The following is a 16807-nucleotide window of genomic DNA, read 5'->3' as shown; positions in this document are numbered from 1 at the left end:
AAACCTTGTTAATTGGTTGTAATTTACTGTCAAAATGAACTGTAATAATACAGGAGACAATAGTATTTGTACCACCAGGGACTGTTTACAGCTAGCTCATGGGTTACGTTTGGGAAAACCTAACTTGTGGTGCTACTTCTTAGGACAAACCATATCTAGTCTCCATTAAAAAAAAGGGTGTGTCACAGAGCATAAGACGTAGGAAAAGAGGTTAGACTAGGAGAAGCACAATGCAACACTTTATTGTTCATAGATGCTCAAGTTAAAAACAAAAACAAATAAAATTGAAGATCACAAATTAAAACAAACACACAGAAACGTCATAATAATAGCGAATGCTCTCTGTTTCAAAGGCGACAGCAAACGTCTATTCTCGGTGGTAAAATAAGGAATAGGTGAGTGAAGAGAAGAAAGTACAGTCTAGACTACAAAGCTACAGAGATCAGTCGAAATGGCCCTTCACTTTCACTAACGGGGAGAAGGATATGAGGAACTCTTTCAATAGAACCAGTTATTACTGCAAATTAAAAAAAGTATAATCAATCATAGTAAACAAACAATGAAAAAAACAAAAGCAATCCATTAAGTTCATTTAAAATTTGCATTTATATATATATATATATAGATATATTATTTAGCAAAAACGCTATGGTTTTGTTAAAAAAATAAAAATAACAAAACATACAGAAAATACCAGTCACCAAAGCAACATCTAGCGAACCAATGTAGAACATACACAGCTAGCTTGTACACAGAAAGAAAAGAAAATATTTCATGAGTACATCTATAGCAACTTCTCTCCAAACAGATCTAAAAGACTGTACAAATATACACTAGCTATTCCTGCATACCTGCAACGAAAAATGTGGGATTCTCTAGTTTCTCTTAAAAGCTAGTAAATCGTAATAACTCAAGTTTTTTGCCACAGTGAAACTCGTCGCCAAATGGACAAGAATAAGTACTCATCTGAATTTTCTAGTAAAGTAAATAGAAGGCAAATCATTTCAGGGTTCTCTTACTCCCTGGAGGTAAAGTATAAACTTTGTTCACAAATCTTACATCACTCATAGCTACTTTAGGACTGCAGAGCAGCTTTAATTGGCCTTTGACATGACTTGTTTAAACATCATTGGATGGCTTGTGGAAGTGAAAAGGAAAGAGACTCTCCTTCTCACCTCGTCTCCTTCATGACACCATTGACCATTTCTAGCTCTAAAGTTCTGGTGAGGCAGAGTTGTTGGCATGGATCAAATGAAACGTCTCTGTGTGCGCCGTGTCATTTGTTTGTGTCAATTGGTCAGACCTGATGCTTGCCGAGTTGGGCCCTAGTTTTTCCACTTCCCGATTGACCCAGTTTGGCAACAGCTTCCTTCCCTTTAGCCTGCCTTTCCAGCAGCGTTGAGCCATATCCATTCTCTACATGACCCTCTTCTTCCTCCTCCATGTCCTCTAGGTCTGGGCTGGAATGGGCCCCTGTCCCTACCACCTCTCCCTCTCTCCCAGCAGCCAGCCTGTCATTACCCATGGAATTCACTTCTACTGCTCCCGTTTCATCATCCTCCTTCTCCTCTTCCATGTCCTCTAGGTCTGGGCTGGAGTGGGCCCCTGTCCCTACCACCTCTCCCTCTCTCCCTGCAGCCAGCCTGTCATTACCCATGGAATTCACTTCTACTGCTCCAGTTTCATCACCTTCCTTCTCCTCCTCCTCACCATCATCCATTTCATCCTCATCGCTATCTGAGTCAATAGCGATGGGTTCTGAGAGATACTGAGGCCCCCTCTGTTTTAAGGTGCTTCCGATTGTCTTGTTTTGGTCGCTCTTGGCCCCACAGTTGGGCTGGGTTGTGGCCCTGGCCTCACTGCTAGACCCTGTTGAAATACCCTGCTGGAGAGTAGCACCACCGTTAGCCACAGCCCTCTCCTCCATGCGCTGAATGGCCTGCTCAGACCGCCCGATGCACGTCCTAGACGTCCGCCTCTCCACCGTCTCTCCACGGTCTCCTTTGCCCTCAAACAAGCACTCAGAGTCAAAGGTCAGTTCGTGGCTGAGCTGGCTGATGTCCTGCATGTTGAAGCCCAGCAGCACCTCAGCCTTCTGGGTCTCACAGTCCCGCGTGCATTTCCTCCTGCGGTTGGTGAAGTGGCTGGAGATATCAGACTTCCACAACCACAGACTTGCGGCTAGTTTTTCCACCTCCCTACGCGTTGGGTAGGGCTCGCGGTTGAAGTACTGCGAAAGGAAGGCTTTCCGCGCCTCGTACGACTCATCCTCGTGACCTTTGGGGTCAAGGACCAGGTTGACAGGGTCATCTGGATTCTCTACAAAAGCGGCGGGGCTCTCTGGCTCTCCAGGCGGCAGCTTACGCCGCTTTGGGTCGTTTGGGTCACAGTTTTCGAAGCCGGCCCGTTTGAGGCTAGTGCCCTGAGCCTGGGAGACCCTGGGAGAGGGTGCAGGCCTGCTGTCCTGCCCGTTCTGGGTCTTTCCCACACCACGGCAGTGCACCAGGTGCAGTGTGATGGTGGAGGCTGTCATGTTGCTTGTGTACACACCCAAGCAGTGGATACATTTGTAGGTTAGTTTTTTCTCCACCGGGTGCACGGTTTGGATAACCTGATGCCTCTCTCTCAGATGGTGTGCCAGTGCATCAGAGATGGGGCCCTTGAGGATGGAGAAGCACAGCGGGCACAGAGTCTTGCCCACGTCTTTCTTGTACGGTACGGCCGCCTGAGGTGCACTCTTGGCAGGCGAGCCGTCTTCTGAATCAGAGGGCATCTTTGGGGGTTGGCTGGGCACGGTCCTCTTGCCCGTCTGTGTGGACGACGAGGCACTCTGGGCATGGAGGGCCATGGACTCCTGTGGTGCGTCTCTCATGTTGTAGGTGGTGACAATCAGCTGGACATTCTTGGGGTTGCCCTGCTGCAGAGTGAGGTCGAAAGTCAGAGGGGAATCGGTGCGTGGCCCCACCGTCTCGTCCGGGTGGGACTGACGCATGTGCGAAACCATCTTCTCCACGTCGTTGAAGGTGGCACGGCAGTGCGGGCAGGACAGGCCATGGATCAGCATGTGGTTGAGGAGTGTGTCACTGGGCAGGTAGCGGTTGCAGTACAGACACTTGCTGGTGAAGTTGTGGATCTTCATGATGTAGTTGGCCACGGCAGGTACTTTCTCCGCCTTGTGCTCCTTCTCAAAGTGCGAGCTGTACACATTCTCAGGGAAGAGCTCGTTGCAAATGGTGCAGATTTTCCACTTCTGTGTGTACGACGTGCCCAGGACAGAGCTACCCCCCTTCCCCTTTGCCGTGACCGAGGCCACCGTGGCGGCAGCCGCCTGGACCCGGGAGTTGAGCGTAGACGAGGAGGAACTCACCACTATGGGGCTCCGCAAACCACCAGTGAGGTTCTGTTTGGCTGCTTGAGAGTGCTGGGGCACAGACACCTTTGCGTTGCCAGGCAGAGTGATTCTCACCTGCTGCCCGCCTATAGAGAAGGATTGGGTAGTCCCACTTTTTAACCCAAACGCCCCTTGCTTCAGGTGAACCCCAGACAGGAGTCCCGTTGAACTCAGGCCTGACTTAGGGATGACGATCCTGCTGAGGTTCTGGGTAGAAACGGAGCGGACTCCCCCCACTGTGGTGGTCACTAGCTGACCTTTAGGTCCTACCCCGATGACAGTCTTCTCTCCCGTCTTCGGGGATACCACAATGACAGGTTTGGCGCGAGGTACCACCACGTTTGTGTGACCAATCATGGCGGTCACCTGGTAACCGATTCGCTCGTGGTCCTCAATAACATGCTGCACCAGTGCCTCATAGGTGCGTGGCAAAAAGAGGCAGCGCTTGCAGTGGATGGTGTTGCTGTTGGCGTTAGCATTGGTATTAGTATTGCTGCTGCGGTCTGTGTTCCCTGTGCCCGTGGTGGTACCTGCTGCGGCACCGTTGGGCATGGTCTTTTCCTCAAGCTTAACCAGGTAGGGCTTGGCCACATGCTGAAAGTGTTCTCGGTAGATATGCTTGCGCACCACGTTGTAAAGCGGGTCCCTGTAGGTACACTTCTTGCAGTAGTACACCGCCTGCTCGATGTTCTCTCCAGGCCTCTTGCCCAGCTGCATGCTGTCCTTCATCCCACCCACTGCCCCCTGCATGCCCCCGGGGCCCTGGTGAATCACGTTGTTGGGCATGTGGAACAGCTTGATGTGCGTCTCCAGAGTCTTCTTGTTCCCATTGTAGGTGCAGTAGGGGCAGTTGAGCAGAATTCGACTCTCAAAGTCCTCACTGTGGACATTGCGGAAGTGGCTCTTGTATGCTGAGAAAAATTTGGAGGAAAAGGGGCAGCCGGAACAGCAGAAAGGCTTTGATCTGTAGTCCTGGGAGACACGGGGGGGGGGGATAGAGACAGTGGTCAGTCGTGTGATGACATTTACTCTATGTAAATAAAACGTTATTTATTGAAAATAAACAGACAATAACCCAGTTAAAAGCTTTTAAGAGACAAAAGAGCAACAACGCTAAAATACAAGGTGTTCCAGTGTGCCCCTCCAGGCAGGCAGTGAGCCACTCACCTGGGCTTTGGTCAGTGAAGGATCCCACACACATACATCATCCCAGGTGGTGTGCTTGATGTAGAACTCATTATTATCAGGGACATAGTCTTTGTAGTCCTAAGGGGAGAGAAATACACGATTAATCACAATTCATATAGAATCAATACAAAACGTCAAGTCTGATAGAGATGATTTGCTAGGAGTCGACGACGACCTATTATAGTTGCGGACTGGGCTCATTTATTATAACCTCAAACAGACATGAGAAATTTGAGGCCTCCTAAGTTGATGGCTGAAATGTTTCTAGACTGATTAATTAATTTGCGCTATTATCTCTTTAGTGTGATAATGTGTATCAAGGGCATGCTCACACATGGATAGCATTACAGATCAAACTATGTGCTGCTCACCTCAATGTGGTCTTTACAAAACTCCAGGCCAATGTCTCCCAGAACCCGCTTGACATTTCTCCTGGCTTTCCGTAAGCTGCCCAGGTTGTTGACCGGGAGCTGGAACATTCTGCCCACCTGGAGAAGGGAGGGACACAGGTAGGTGGACAGGGGAGAGCAACAGGTGAGGTCAGGGGGCGTATTCATTAGACGAAGACCGTAGTAAACAGTTGCTAAATGTTTTGCAATGGAAAACATTTACTCCAAATGGAAAACGTTTCGCAATGAAAACAAATTCAGGTAGGTCCCGCCCGTTTCATTTGGTTTGCTTCCATTTAGTTCCTAGTGAATACACCCCAGGTCAACATATGAACTGATCATTGTTGTAGAGAGCAGCGTTCAGCAGACCCAAAACAAAAACCCTGGGTGATGGAAACACACTTCCCAAATAACACTAGAGCTAATATCCACTTCAGTGATTGTTACTCTACTGCCCCTATGGAACAATGAAGAATACCTGCTGCCTGTCACTCACCTTTCACCAAAAATCCATCAGTGGTTTACCTCAGCAGCATCACTCAAGTCTATCCTTTATGACCTTACTATTACCACCTTTATGCATCTGTCTGTCTAGTTTGTTATATTCCAGTCAATGCTGCACAATGGTAACACTATAGATTGATTCTCTATTCAGGTCAGAGGTCAGGACAAGATGCTGTGGCAACAAGCAGTACAAGGCCAAACACTCTTCATCCATCCATCCATCCACCCACCCACTGATGCCATAGCTCTTGTTGTATGTTCCAGAAGATGGAACATTGCTGCTGAGCTGAATGTTGTCTGGCTGCCTGACTACCTTGCTGAGCAGAATGTTGTCTGGCTGCCTGACTACCCTGCTGGCTGGGCTTACTCCTGCCGATGCTTTCTCCCATGGCTTGTAGATGGCGCTAGAGGACAGCTCTACCTCCATTATGTAAGGCCTCCATTGCTCTGCCTGCCCCCTTTTCTGCAATCACGGAATGGCGCCTCCTATTGAGTCAGCAGCAGAGCCCAACATCTACAATGTGTCTACAGGGGAGTGGGGGCTGGGTGGGTAGCTGGCAGAGAATAGCCACTCTCAACAGCTGACGAGGGGAAGATAGTAGTAGTCTATATTTTACCCATAAACCTTATGTCCTATCTCTAATATACAACAGAGCTTTGTCTGTCCTAAGAATCAATGATGACATTTGCTCTGGTCACCTCTGATCATCCAAACTCACATTACTTACCAAAACAAAAGTTGATTGTATCAGTCATATCCTGTCAGCAAAGGGTCATCTATGACCATAAACACCACAGAAAGAGAATTGGCATTTAAGTAGAACACCTAGCATAAATGACCAAAAGGTTCAAATCGGGTTCACCACCAGTCTTCCTCCTGATTGCCCTCACACGGGGACCATGTGAACAGAGGGTTGAATCAATAGAGTACTCAACTAACCTCCAAGACAATGTTGACACCGTACATTAAAAAAAAGCTGGAACATTGTATCACATAGCAATTGTGATAGTTGCGTGACGTGAATAAAGGAGGCGAGACTACTTTTTCATATGACATCACGACAGTCAAAATCAAACCTCCTGCGACGTGCGGATAATAACCCCGTGTCACCCAGTCTCTCAAGTTGCTGAATGAATCTGGTAACGTTACCAGACTTGATTATAAATCCCGGTTAACTTTTTTTAATATATATTTTCTTCCATATATATATGTATATATAATGGAAGAAAATACGGTTACATTTGATAAGAGAAGGGACCTAATATAGGTCAAATGTGACTAGTAATAACTAGGCGAGTAGGGGAGGTTATTCACGAGCTATCACCATCTCCCCTCTTATTGATGTGGTTATGGCTTTGATTGAAGTCAATGATTGATATTGTTTAATGTCTACATCTGGTTGACCAATGAAAGAGGATACAAATAGTTCTAACACGATTACTACATGCATCTTACCTCGTGGTTTTACGCCAAAATAACATCTGATCTGGTAATATTTTCACTAACGTCAGATCGATAGCAGATAGTAGCTTGCTAGCAGTAGCTAGTGTAGTAGTGAGCCACCACAAAGGGAAGCGCACGTAAAACACGGCGAACTAGCGCGCTAACGTTAGCTAGCAGCTGCTAACTGAGTATTAGAAAAGGTGCCCCGCACAAGCTCTTTAGTCGGTGCTGATTCTGAGCGCCACTCAGTGCCCAAGTTTAGCGAGCCAAAAGCCGTGTCATGTTCACCGACAACTTATGATATACGCTATCATAATTGTATTTCAAAATTGATTGTACCTTTTTTAACTATTATATCATAATACTCCACGTTGTTTCATTTGTTATCCTCAAGTATCAACCCATGTCATGTTAGAGTATATATATATATATATGTTCTTCTTCTACCCGACCGTAACTATGAACGAACAACGCATCATCATTACGTTACCGTAGCTCAACCTAGTTAGCTGTAACGTTAGCTGTGTATCCTAACTAGCTTGGTTGTCTGAAAAGCGGAGTATGACGTGTTTACCTGGTTTGAAATCCGGTGCTCCTGTTGTAGTAAATTATATCACTTCAGAGAAACAGGGAGACAATGCGTTAGGCACTCTCGCGTTCCCTCCTATTGCTCCAAATAAGCAGCCGGGGCTAACCGCCTTGCCGTATTCTCTCCAAGCGGTCACACCACACCGAGAGAGGGAGCTCGACTCCTCTCACTACTGTCCGACACAGACTATCCTTCTCGGCTACCGGGTATGAAGTGCCGTTGAAACTCATTTAGTTAGATAAACACCTAGAACGCCCATTGTAGGAACATATAGTGTGGCTAGCGTTGTAGTAAATATTACGAGGAACCCCTCATCCAAAAATGTGTTAACTCTGTGACTGTTCACTGATAACGCACTCCCATCTCTTCCTATAGAGACAATACACCCCTAGCAGCCTGGAAACTGCCCTATCCAAAATGGCGCGATTGAAAGGGCGGAAGTGACATAGGTGTTTGATTAGCATAACAAACTCATTGTGATATCCATGAGTCGAGCCTTATTAAACAACTCAATTAGTGTGTTAATCAATTAGCTTTATATGCTCTTACCTTTCAAGACAGGCCTCAGATGTTGTCCTAGGTCGTTCTTCAACGTCTGTCAGGGGTCGGTAGTTTCTATGCCTGAGGGACTGGGGTAAATAAGCTCGAGCTGCATTTGCCAGATTTAACCAACAGCTGGCGCTCTCTAGTTTAGCATGACATGAACGCATGCGTTATAGGACTACATCTGGCTTCCTACATTGCAGAAGGTCGGATGTATACAGTGCCTCAGTACTCACAGTGCCTTTGCACTTGCCCAACGTCAGAGTGCTATGAGAACAGTAGGTGGCGCTGTTCTATGCTACGATCCCATTACACTAAACTCACCGGGACTACTTTCCTGAGTCTGGGGCATTTCCCAAGCCTGAGTGCAAATTGTTCTCTGCCCATCTTGGCATGGGCCCCTGGGAGATTGGGGGGGGATGGAGGGACCATATCATGTGAACACTGGATTTAAATTAATGGGTGATTAGTTATGGTCTCCTTCAAGGTCTCATCTTTTTTATGCTTAAGGATTATTTCTTCCAAGGCAGCAAAGGCAAGGCCCATTGAAGGCCATCGTTGACTTCTCCCCATTGCACCATGTTCTGGGCATTACATTCCAAACTAATATCATCCTCTCAATATTGAAACATGCAGGAGCCTAATCATCCTGCTATATTGTGTTTGATCTGCATTTTACATATTTTGTGAGAACTTCAGATCACTGGGTAAAGAAAGAAAATACTTTCACACTCACTGTTGTTAGTGTAGGAAGCCAGATTAACAAAGTGCAGGTTAAACAATGTGTCCAATTAGCACACAAACAATGTGTATTGTGTTTGTTGCTGCCTATGCACATTTGACAGTTTACATAGATTCCAATAAAGGAGAGAGCCATGCAGCAACCAATTCAAAATAATAGGAAATAAGGTAAACTATTTATTAGCATTGATTTTTTTTTTTACAACAATCACAGGTATCTCAGTTTTGGGTGAATACAAATCTTTGAAAAATGTGAAAATAAGTTCATCCATCTATAAGTATACATAAGGATCTTGTGACCTGGAATTATGCTTCAAAATCTGTCTGTTTAGAGCACAGGAGGTCGGTGGCACCTTAACCAGGGAGGACGGGCTCGTGGTAATCTCTGGAGCGTAATAGGTGGAATGGTATTAAATACATCAAAACACATGGTTTGGATGCCATTCCATTTGCTCCGTTCCAGCCATTATTATAAGCCATCCTCCCCTCAGCAGCCTCCACTGGTTTGGAAATACATCTAGACTAGAGGGAGGGGAGATTAATTCTTCTAATTAATTACCATCTGTGCTTTTCTTGTCAATAATCAACGATTTATAAAAAAGGCATAGTCTGTCATTTTCCATACTCTTATTTTGATGTTGGCTAATTACTGCACTAAACGCCCTGACTAAATGACCCAAAAAAAACATCATATAAGCAGTGCTGCTGAGTCCAAACCTAGAGCATCATAAATCATGTTGTCGCAAAGAGAGTAAGCAGTCCTTTCAGGAACGATACTATTTCATTTCCTCCCAGTTTTGACTCCCCATAAACACGATCCACAAACGAAATTGGAACCTGTTTGGAAGACGGAAAAAATATATAGTTTAACTTACATACAACCTATTGACATGACAAGCATTAAAAATGGTACAACGACACAAAACACACAAAGGGTTGAAAGGCCTCACCTCTCCAATAGTGTAGTTCCCCTGTCTAGCACGGACAATCATCTCCATCTGAAAGACGTAGCCTTTGGACACACACCGCTCCACCAGACTCTCCAGTACTTCCTTCTTGTAGAGCCTGATGTCATCATGCATTAGAACAAACACAGTGTGAGATAACACCCACTACGTTGCTGACGAATGAAAACCTCCCATCTCCAAAACAGAAACTTTTCAGGAAATTGAAAAAAAAACTGCCATATTTTCCCATTAACAAACATATAATTACAAAACTTTAGAAGCTATTTTGAATTAACTTTATTGGTCCTGTTTAGAGTACTGCTTTCAATACATGTAAAACATTTTTTATTGACATAAATGGAGTTACAAGGTTTTCATCCGACAATAGTTCACAGATAGAGGTTGATGTACCGGTATGCAGGTGTGGTAACTGTACCTGCTGTTCTTCAAACTTATTTACATTTTGCCACTTACCTGAAGCTGCCAGTCAGGTCTGATGCCCCAGGTCTCAGCAGCACCTGTGTGACATAGTTAGCTCCCCGACTGTAAGAGAGATAGGGAGGGAGGGAAGGACAGAAAGATATGAGGAAAATGTAATATTTAATTAAACTCTCATTAGAGTTTGGTGGTTGCTTTGTGTGCTAGCACAAGCTGGTGAAATGACAGCCAACAGTCTTAATGTAACAGAAGTGAGCGTGTGCCACTGCAGTTACCTAATGAGCTTCCTGCGCAGGTCCCAACCGTATACGCCACCGTCTCCTCTGTACCGGGTGCCTGACACCAGATCATACCCGCCTTCTCTCTGTTTCCTTGGAGACAAACACATTCACATCAGCTATTTGGCAACTGACGATCATATGGTAGAGATGCATCGTATTAGTGAATGTGTGCATTTCAGAAAAATACACACGTTCACATTTTGGGATAAATTCAAATAGATTACTTACTCTATGAATTCTGGAATAAATTTAGGCTGCAAACAAAGATAAAACGGATGTATTTTAGCATGGATGAATTCAAAGAATTTCAAAAGACATTCTGTCTATGAAGCATTCGTATAGGCCTATTCAACCAAGCAAGTTTTATAACACCACAAGTTACCTCCTGAATAGTAAAATGAACTAAATATAGTATTGGACTAAAACATATTGAATGTGCAGGGTCCATAGCCACTATCCCACCCTGTTAGTCTGCTATTGTATTGTCCCCGCCAGATATACAGGAGATCCACTCACATGATGGGAGAGGTCTGCGTCCATTATGAAAACATAGTTCCCTGTAGCATGTTTAATGCCATGGATGTAGGCAGTACCTGAACGAAGAATCAAATGACATTATCAGACGTGTGTGCAGTGTGTCTGAGATATTGTGCTAAAATACAGATGCAACACTGTGTTCACTTTGATGAATGAGTATGTGACACTTGCCTAGCCCTAGTTTCCTTGCTCTTGGTCGAAGGAGCTGAGGAAAAAAATCCAGAAAGAATGTGTATTGTCAGCAGGTATGTGAATCTCAAATTACAACTACTAATATACACTGCTCAAAAAAATAAAGGGAACACTAAAATAACACATCCTAGATCTGAATGAATGAAATATTCTTGTGTTGTTTAAGTGTTCCCTTTATTCTTTTGAGCAGTGTATATTCCAATCCAACCTTACTATCTTGTCTTCTCCGTATATCTTCTGCAGTTGTTCTGCCACCTCAAGTGTCCCATCCGGACTTCCATCATCAATTACAATAATCTCATAGTTATATCCACTGTAAATAACAAGCAAACAGATGTTTCAACTCAGCACACAAAAAATAAAATGCTAATCTGACAACTGATTAAAACAGGGACTTTACAATTAACACTATCATTGCTCCAGTTATATCTTCAGTACAAAATGTCTTACAAACGTGCAAGATCTGTTCAAATTGAGTTAGTTAACTTACAAGAATTACTCTTTTAAAAAGGTGCAACATGTAAAATGTGATTGCAGTCTTTGATGTCTATGGCGTACAATGTTTCATGTTTAAATAATTTTGACTGGCCCACCCACAACTTCCTTGTGTTGTTATGAAGAGGTAAGGCATTTGTAATACGCTCATTAGGGTATTTATAAGTCATATTGTATAGGGAAAAAAACAGGGGGTATTTCATAAAATTATATTACAAATGACTGGCTGAAAATGTCAGCAGCAGATTGTTTAAAGTAAGCCATTGGCTGTCCCCTAGCAAATCAGCTTTTTAGTGACAGCTCATCGCCGATTCTGGGCTACAGATCTTGTCATTCACTCTGGGCTACAGCTAGTGTAGCTAATGACTTGAAACGACTACTAACCTTTCACCGAAGTATTTCACCAGTAGCCACACAATAAGAGGTAGATTCTCACGTTCATTGTAAGTTGGCAACAACACCGAATATTTATCACCATTTCCCCGGGTCTGATGTGAACCTTTTCGGCTTGCCATGTTGGAATGTTGATCCGGATGCGGGTGCTCTCAGAAATATCCACCCTTGCAACAAATTCTTAAAATAATGGTTCCTAGCAATATAGCTACCACAAGGTGGCGCTCTTGCAACAAAGAATACGTCTCTTGATTTTAGATATTGAATAATACTGATCATACACAACTGCCAATGTTATTCCCCAGTAACAGTAGCCTATTTAATAGTACTGTCTTGCAATAACTACATAATATAATCATTATCTCATTGAAGTAAAAACTTGCCCACTGTTTGGGGATTAGGAAAGTTAGAACCAGCCAGTGCACTTTTATAGGTTGTGTTACACTTCATTGTCATCCTGCTGTAGAAATATTAAGACTTTTTCTGTAAAAGCCAGTCTCATGGTCAAATGCTGCGCATGCATACACAAACAGTGCATGAAAACATAAAACGTGGATCGTAATTAATAGACATACAGACATTTTCAGTGTGAAGTTGGGAACATACATCAGTTAACTACTACTACAAATACTTTCTAACAAAATATCCACCAGCTTCCATTAAAATGTTGGCGTATACAATATGTTAGAAAGTTTGTTAACACACTTGGTTGACTTATTCAAATATTTACAAATGTACATTTCATTATTTTCTATGTAAGAGAAAACACTTGAAACGTTTGTGTTACATGAGAAGAGGAAGAGGTGAGGAGCATGCACCAGGTCAACTTTATTTTCCCCTTTATAGTGGAGCATGTGTCTCTGAGTCACCGAATAGCTCCAATGCACCAAATACGCTCTATTGTGGTGCTTCGTCAGCCCCTGTCTGTCCATCAGGTTCAATGGCATAAGTGCTCTTTGGCACTTAAAATTGTTTTACTTATAATGAAGGAGATGATAGGAGATGGATCCCAATGTCTCAAGAAAATCCATCTTTCAAGTGTGCTCAAGGCTGATATATAAAACATATGGGTCCTCTGTACAATTAGATGCAGATGAAAGCATGAACAGATAAGGGGCCATAGCACCTGGTAGCCTAGAGGTTAGCGTGTTGGGCCAGTAACTGAAAGGTTGCTGGATCAAATCCCTGAGCTGACAAGGTAAAAATCTGTCTTCCCGAGCAAGGCAGTTAACCCACTATTCCCCAGGTGCTGAAGATGTGGATGTTAATAATTAAGGCATTTCAGTTGAAGGCATTCAGTTGTACAGGTATCTAGGTATCCCCCTTTCACCAAACACAATTTTTAAATAGTAAAATCAATTGGATGTTGAAATGTTATGATCATAGCTTGTCACATGGTACTGGATATGGCTGTTGTACCTGCTTGTGGTTGAGCACCTCTATGACAGCCACTGCTGGGGACCGATCTCTCCCGTCTGTCCGACAGCTCCTGCGATGCCTGGAGGTCCCGTCTGTCCGACAGCTCCTGCGATGCCTGGAGGTCCCGTCTGTCCGACAGCTCCTGCGATGCCTGGAGGTCCCGTCTGTCCATCCTCTCCTCCTGGTAGACATGGGAGACCTTCACAGACACAAAATCATAAATGGTCAGTAAGCAGCAATGAACCTTTTTGTATATTTTTATTTAAATGTTTTACTCTAGGCTGCGATTACACAGGCAAACCAATTCTGATATTTTGCGAATAATTGGTCTATTCACCAATCAGATTAGATATTTTGCTAATAACTGGGTAAAAGATCAGAATGGGCTTCCTGTGTAAACGCAGCCATAGAAACACAGGTGCTGAAGGTACCTGCAAATCCTTTGATCCCCTGGTGTCCCTGGATGTTGGTCCCTAAGCGGTCTTTTTCCCCGGGGGCACCTCTACGTCTTGAGGAAAGAAGAACCCACTGATGAGAGACACTCTGATCGCCTAGAAGTGGTCTGACCAGGACTGACAATGTATCACCACCACTGCTAATTAGTGCTGAGCAATTAGTGCTTTTTGAGGTCAGTTCGGTTTTGGTTAGATTATAAAAAAATAATCACTGTTTTCGATTTGGTTTTCGATTCTTTTTTTGGACATTAAATGCACTATGCATTAGGTTGGTTGAATGCTGTAACAACACAGAATAAAACAATTCATAAAAATTCCATGATGGTAGTAACTTCCCATTACTGCTTATCACCTATTAACCATCATTTATTCACATTACTTTAATAAAATATTTGTATTATTCAATGACTTTTATTCCAAGTCATAATACTAACTATCAATCACTAAGATCATATACACTGCTCAAAAAAATAAAGGGAACACTTAAACAACACAATGTAACTCCAAGTCAATCACACTTCTGTGAAATCAAACTGTACACTTAGGAAGCAACACTGATTGACAATAAATTTCACATGCTGTTGTGCAAATGGAATAGACAAAAGGTGGAAATTATAGGCAATTAGCAAGACACCCCCAAAAAAGGAGTGATTCTGCAGGTGGTGACCACAGACCACTTCTCAGTTCCTATGCTTCCTGGCTGATGTTTTGGTCACTTTTGAATGCTGGCGGTGCTCTCACTCTAGTGATAGCATGAGACGGAGTCTACAACCCACACAAGTGGCTCAGGTAGTGCAGTTCATCCAGGATGGCACATCAATGCGAGCTGTGGCAAAAAGGTTTGCTGTGTCTGTCAGCGTAGTGTCCAGAGCATGGAGGCGCTACCAGGAGACAGGCCAGTACATCAGGAGACGTGGAGGAGGCCGTAGGAGGGCAACAACCCAGCAGCAGGACCGCTACCTCCGCCTTTGTGCAAGGAGGTGCACTGCCAGCGCCCTGCAAAATGACCTCCAGCAGGCCACAAATGTGCATGTGTCTGCTCAAACGGTCAGAAACAGACTCCATGAGGGTGGTATGAGGGCCCGACGTCCACAGGTGGGGGTTGTGCTTACAGCCCAACACTGTGCAGGACGTTTGGCATTTGCCAGAGAACACCAAGATTGGCAAATTCGCCACTGGCGCCCTGTGCTCTTCACAGATGAAAGCAGGTTCACACTGAGCACATGAGCACGTGTCAGACGTGACAGAGTCTGGAGACGCCGTGGAGAACGTTCTGCTGCCTGCAACATCCTCCAGCATGACCGGTTTGGCGATGGGTCAGTCATGGTGTGGGGTGGCATTTCTTTGTGGGGCCGCACAGCCCTCCATGTGCTCGCCAGAGGTAGCCTGACTGCCATTAGGTACCGAGATGAGATCCTCAGACCCCTTGTGAGACCATATGCTGACACATGCACATTTGTGGCCTGCTGGAGGTCATTTTGCAGGGCTCTGGCAGTGCACCTCCTTGCACAAAGGCGGAGGTAGCGGTCCTGCTGCTGGGTTGTTGCCCTCCTACGGCCTCCTCCACGTCTCCTGATGTACTGGCCTGTCTCCTGGTAGCGCCTCCATGCTCTGGACACTACGCTGACAAACACAGCAAACCTTTTTGCCACAGCTCGCATTGATGTGCCATCCTGGATGAACTGCACTACCTGAGCCACTTGTGTGGGTTGTAGACTCCGTCTCATGCTACCACTAGAGTGAGAGCACCGCCAGCATTCAAAAGTGACCAAAACATCAGCCAGGAAGCATAGGAACTGAGAAGTGGTCTGTGGTCACCACCTGCAGAATCACTCCTTTTTTGGGGGTGTCTTGCTAATTGCCTATAATTTCCACCTTTTGTCTATTCCATTTGCACAACAGCATGTGAAATTTATTGTCAATCAGTGTTGCTTCCTAAGTGTACAGTTTGATTTCACAGAAGTGTGATTGACTTGGAGTTACATTGTGTTGTTTAAGTGTTCCCTTTATTTTTTTGAGCAGTGTATTTTCAGGTAGAGATACCTCCCACAGTAACTGCTTTCTATCCCTTTCGCACGTTCTTTCTTCTCTCCGTCAACGAGGTTTCTGTGTCTGCTCCACACAGACTGGACAAGCTGGCGCGCAATGGATCATGGTCATTGTACACTGAACAAAAATATAAACGCAATGTAAAGTAAAGTTGGTTCTATGTTTCATGACCTGAAATAAAAAATCCCAGAAATTGTCCATTATTTCTCTTAAATTTTGTGTACACATTTATTTACTTCCCTGTTATTGAGCATTTCTCCTTTGCCAAGAGAATCCATCCACCTGACTGGTGTGTCATATCAAGAAGCTGATTAAACAGCATGGTCATTACACAGATGCACCTTGTGCTGGGGACAATAAAAGGCCACTCTAAAATGTGCAGTTTTGTCACACAGCACAATGCCACAGGTGTCTAAAGGTCTGAGGGAGCATACAATTGGCATGCTGACTGCAGGAATGTCCAACAGAGCTGTTGTCAGAAAATTAAATGTTAATTTACAGTTTTTCTCTGTCGCTTTGGTGCATTTCTTAGATCAAAAGTGCAATTCTTGATACTACTTGCACAAATTCCGAATCATCTAGTCACTTCTTATTCCTTTGAACAAATTGCAATTGATAATGTACAAGTGTCAGCTTTTTTCCACATTATCAATTGCTCATGTCATGTTGATCAAAATATAGTAGATGGTTCTCTGTTGAATAGTCTTACCCCTCAAAACATCTAGGCATTAGTTCCTTGCATAAGCCATTACATGCAAAATTGTTGAACTATTTGTCATAAACTGTCAAGCATAGTTTTACACATTTCTATT

At 44.2% G+C, this 16807-nt stretch overlaps 2 protein-coding genes across 2 annotated transcripts; both read right to left on the bottom strand.

The window, feature by feature from the left end:
• Window positions 1-217: 217 nt before the first annotated feature.
• On the bottom strand, window positions 218-7906 carry LOC120061472 (activity-dependent neuroprotector homeobox protein-like). Its single transcript, XM_039011309.1, has 4 exons — window positions 7491-7906; window positions 4951-5067; window positions 4559-4657; window positions 218-4363 (listed from the first exon to the last, which is right to left on the bottom strand). The coding sequence occupies exons 2-4, from the start codon at window positions 5056-5058 to the stop codon at window positions 1298-1300; spliced, it is 3273 nt and encodes a 1090-aa protein (XP_038867237.1). The 5' UTR covers window positions 5059-5067; window positions 7491-7906; the 3' UTR covers window positions 218-1297.
• A 1030-nt stretch (window positions 7907-8936) lies between these two features.
• Window positions 8937-12215, bottom strand: LOC120060800 (dolichol-phosphate mannosyltransferase subunit 1-like). The gene is made up of 9 exons (XM_039010223.1): window positions 12064-12215; window positions 11398-11497; window positions 11164-11197; window positions 10972-11048; window positions 10684-10709; window positions 10450-10545; window positions 10211-10279; window positions 9740-9854; window positions 8937-9626 (listed from the first exon to the last, which is right to left on the bottom strand). Exons 1-9 carry the CDS (start codon window positions 12192-12194, stop codon window positions 9522-9524), a joined length of 753 nt encoding a protein of 250 aa, XP_038866151.1. The 5' UTR covers window positions 12195-12215; the 3' UTR covers window positions 8937-9521.
• Between the last annotated feature and the right edge of the window lie 4592 nt (window positions 12216-16807).

Source organism: Salvelinus namaycush, chromosome 16 (genome assembly GCF_016432855.1).
Source record: "Salvelinus namaycush isolate Seneca chromosome 16, SaNama_1.0, whole genome shotgun sequence".
NCBI classification, from domain to species: Eukaryota; Metazoa; Chordata; class Actinopteri; order Salmoniformes; family Salmonidae; genus Salvelinus; species Salvelinus namaycush.
Note: the sequence above shows the minus strand (reverse complement) of the source record. Positions and strands in the feature narration are given on the sequence as shown.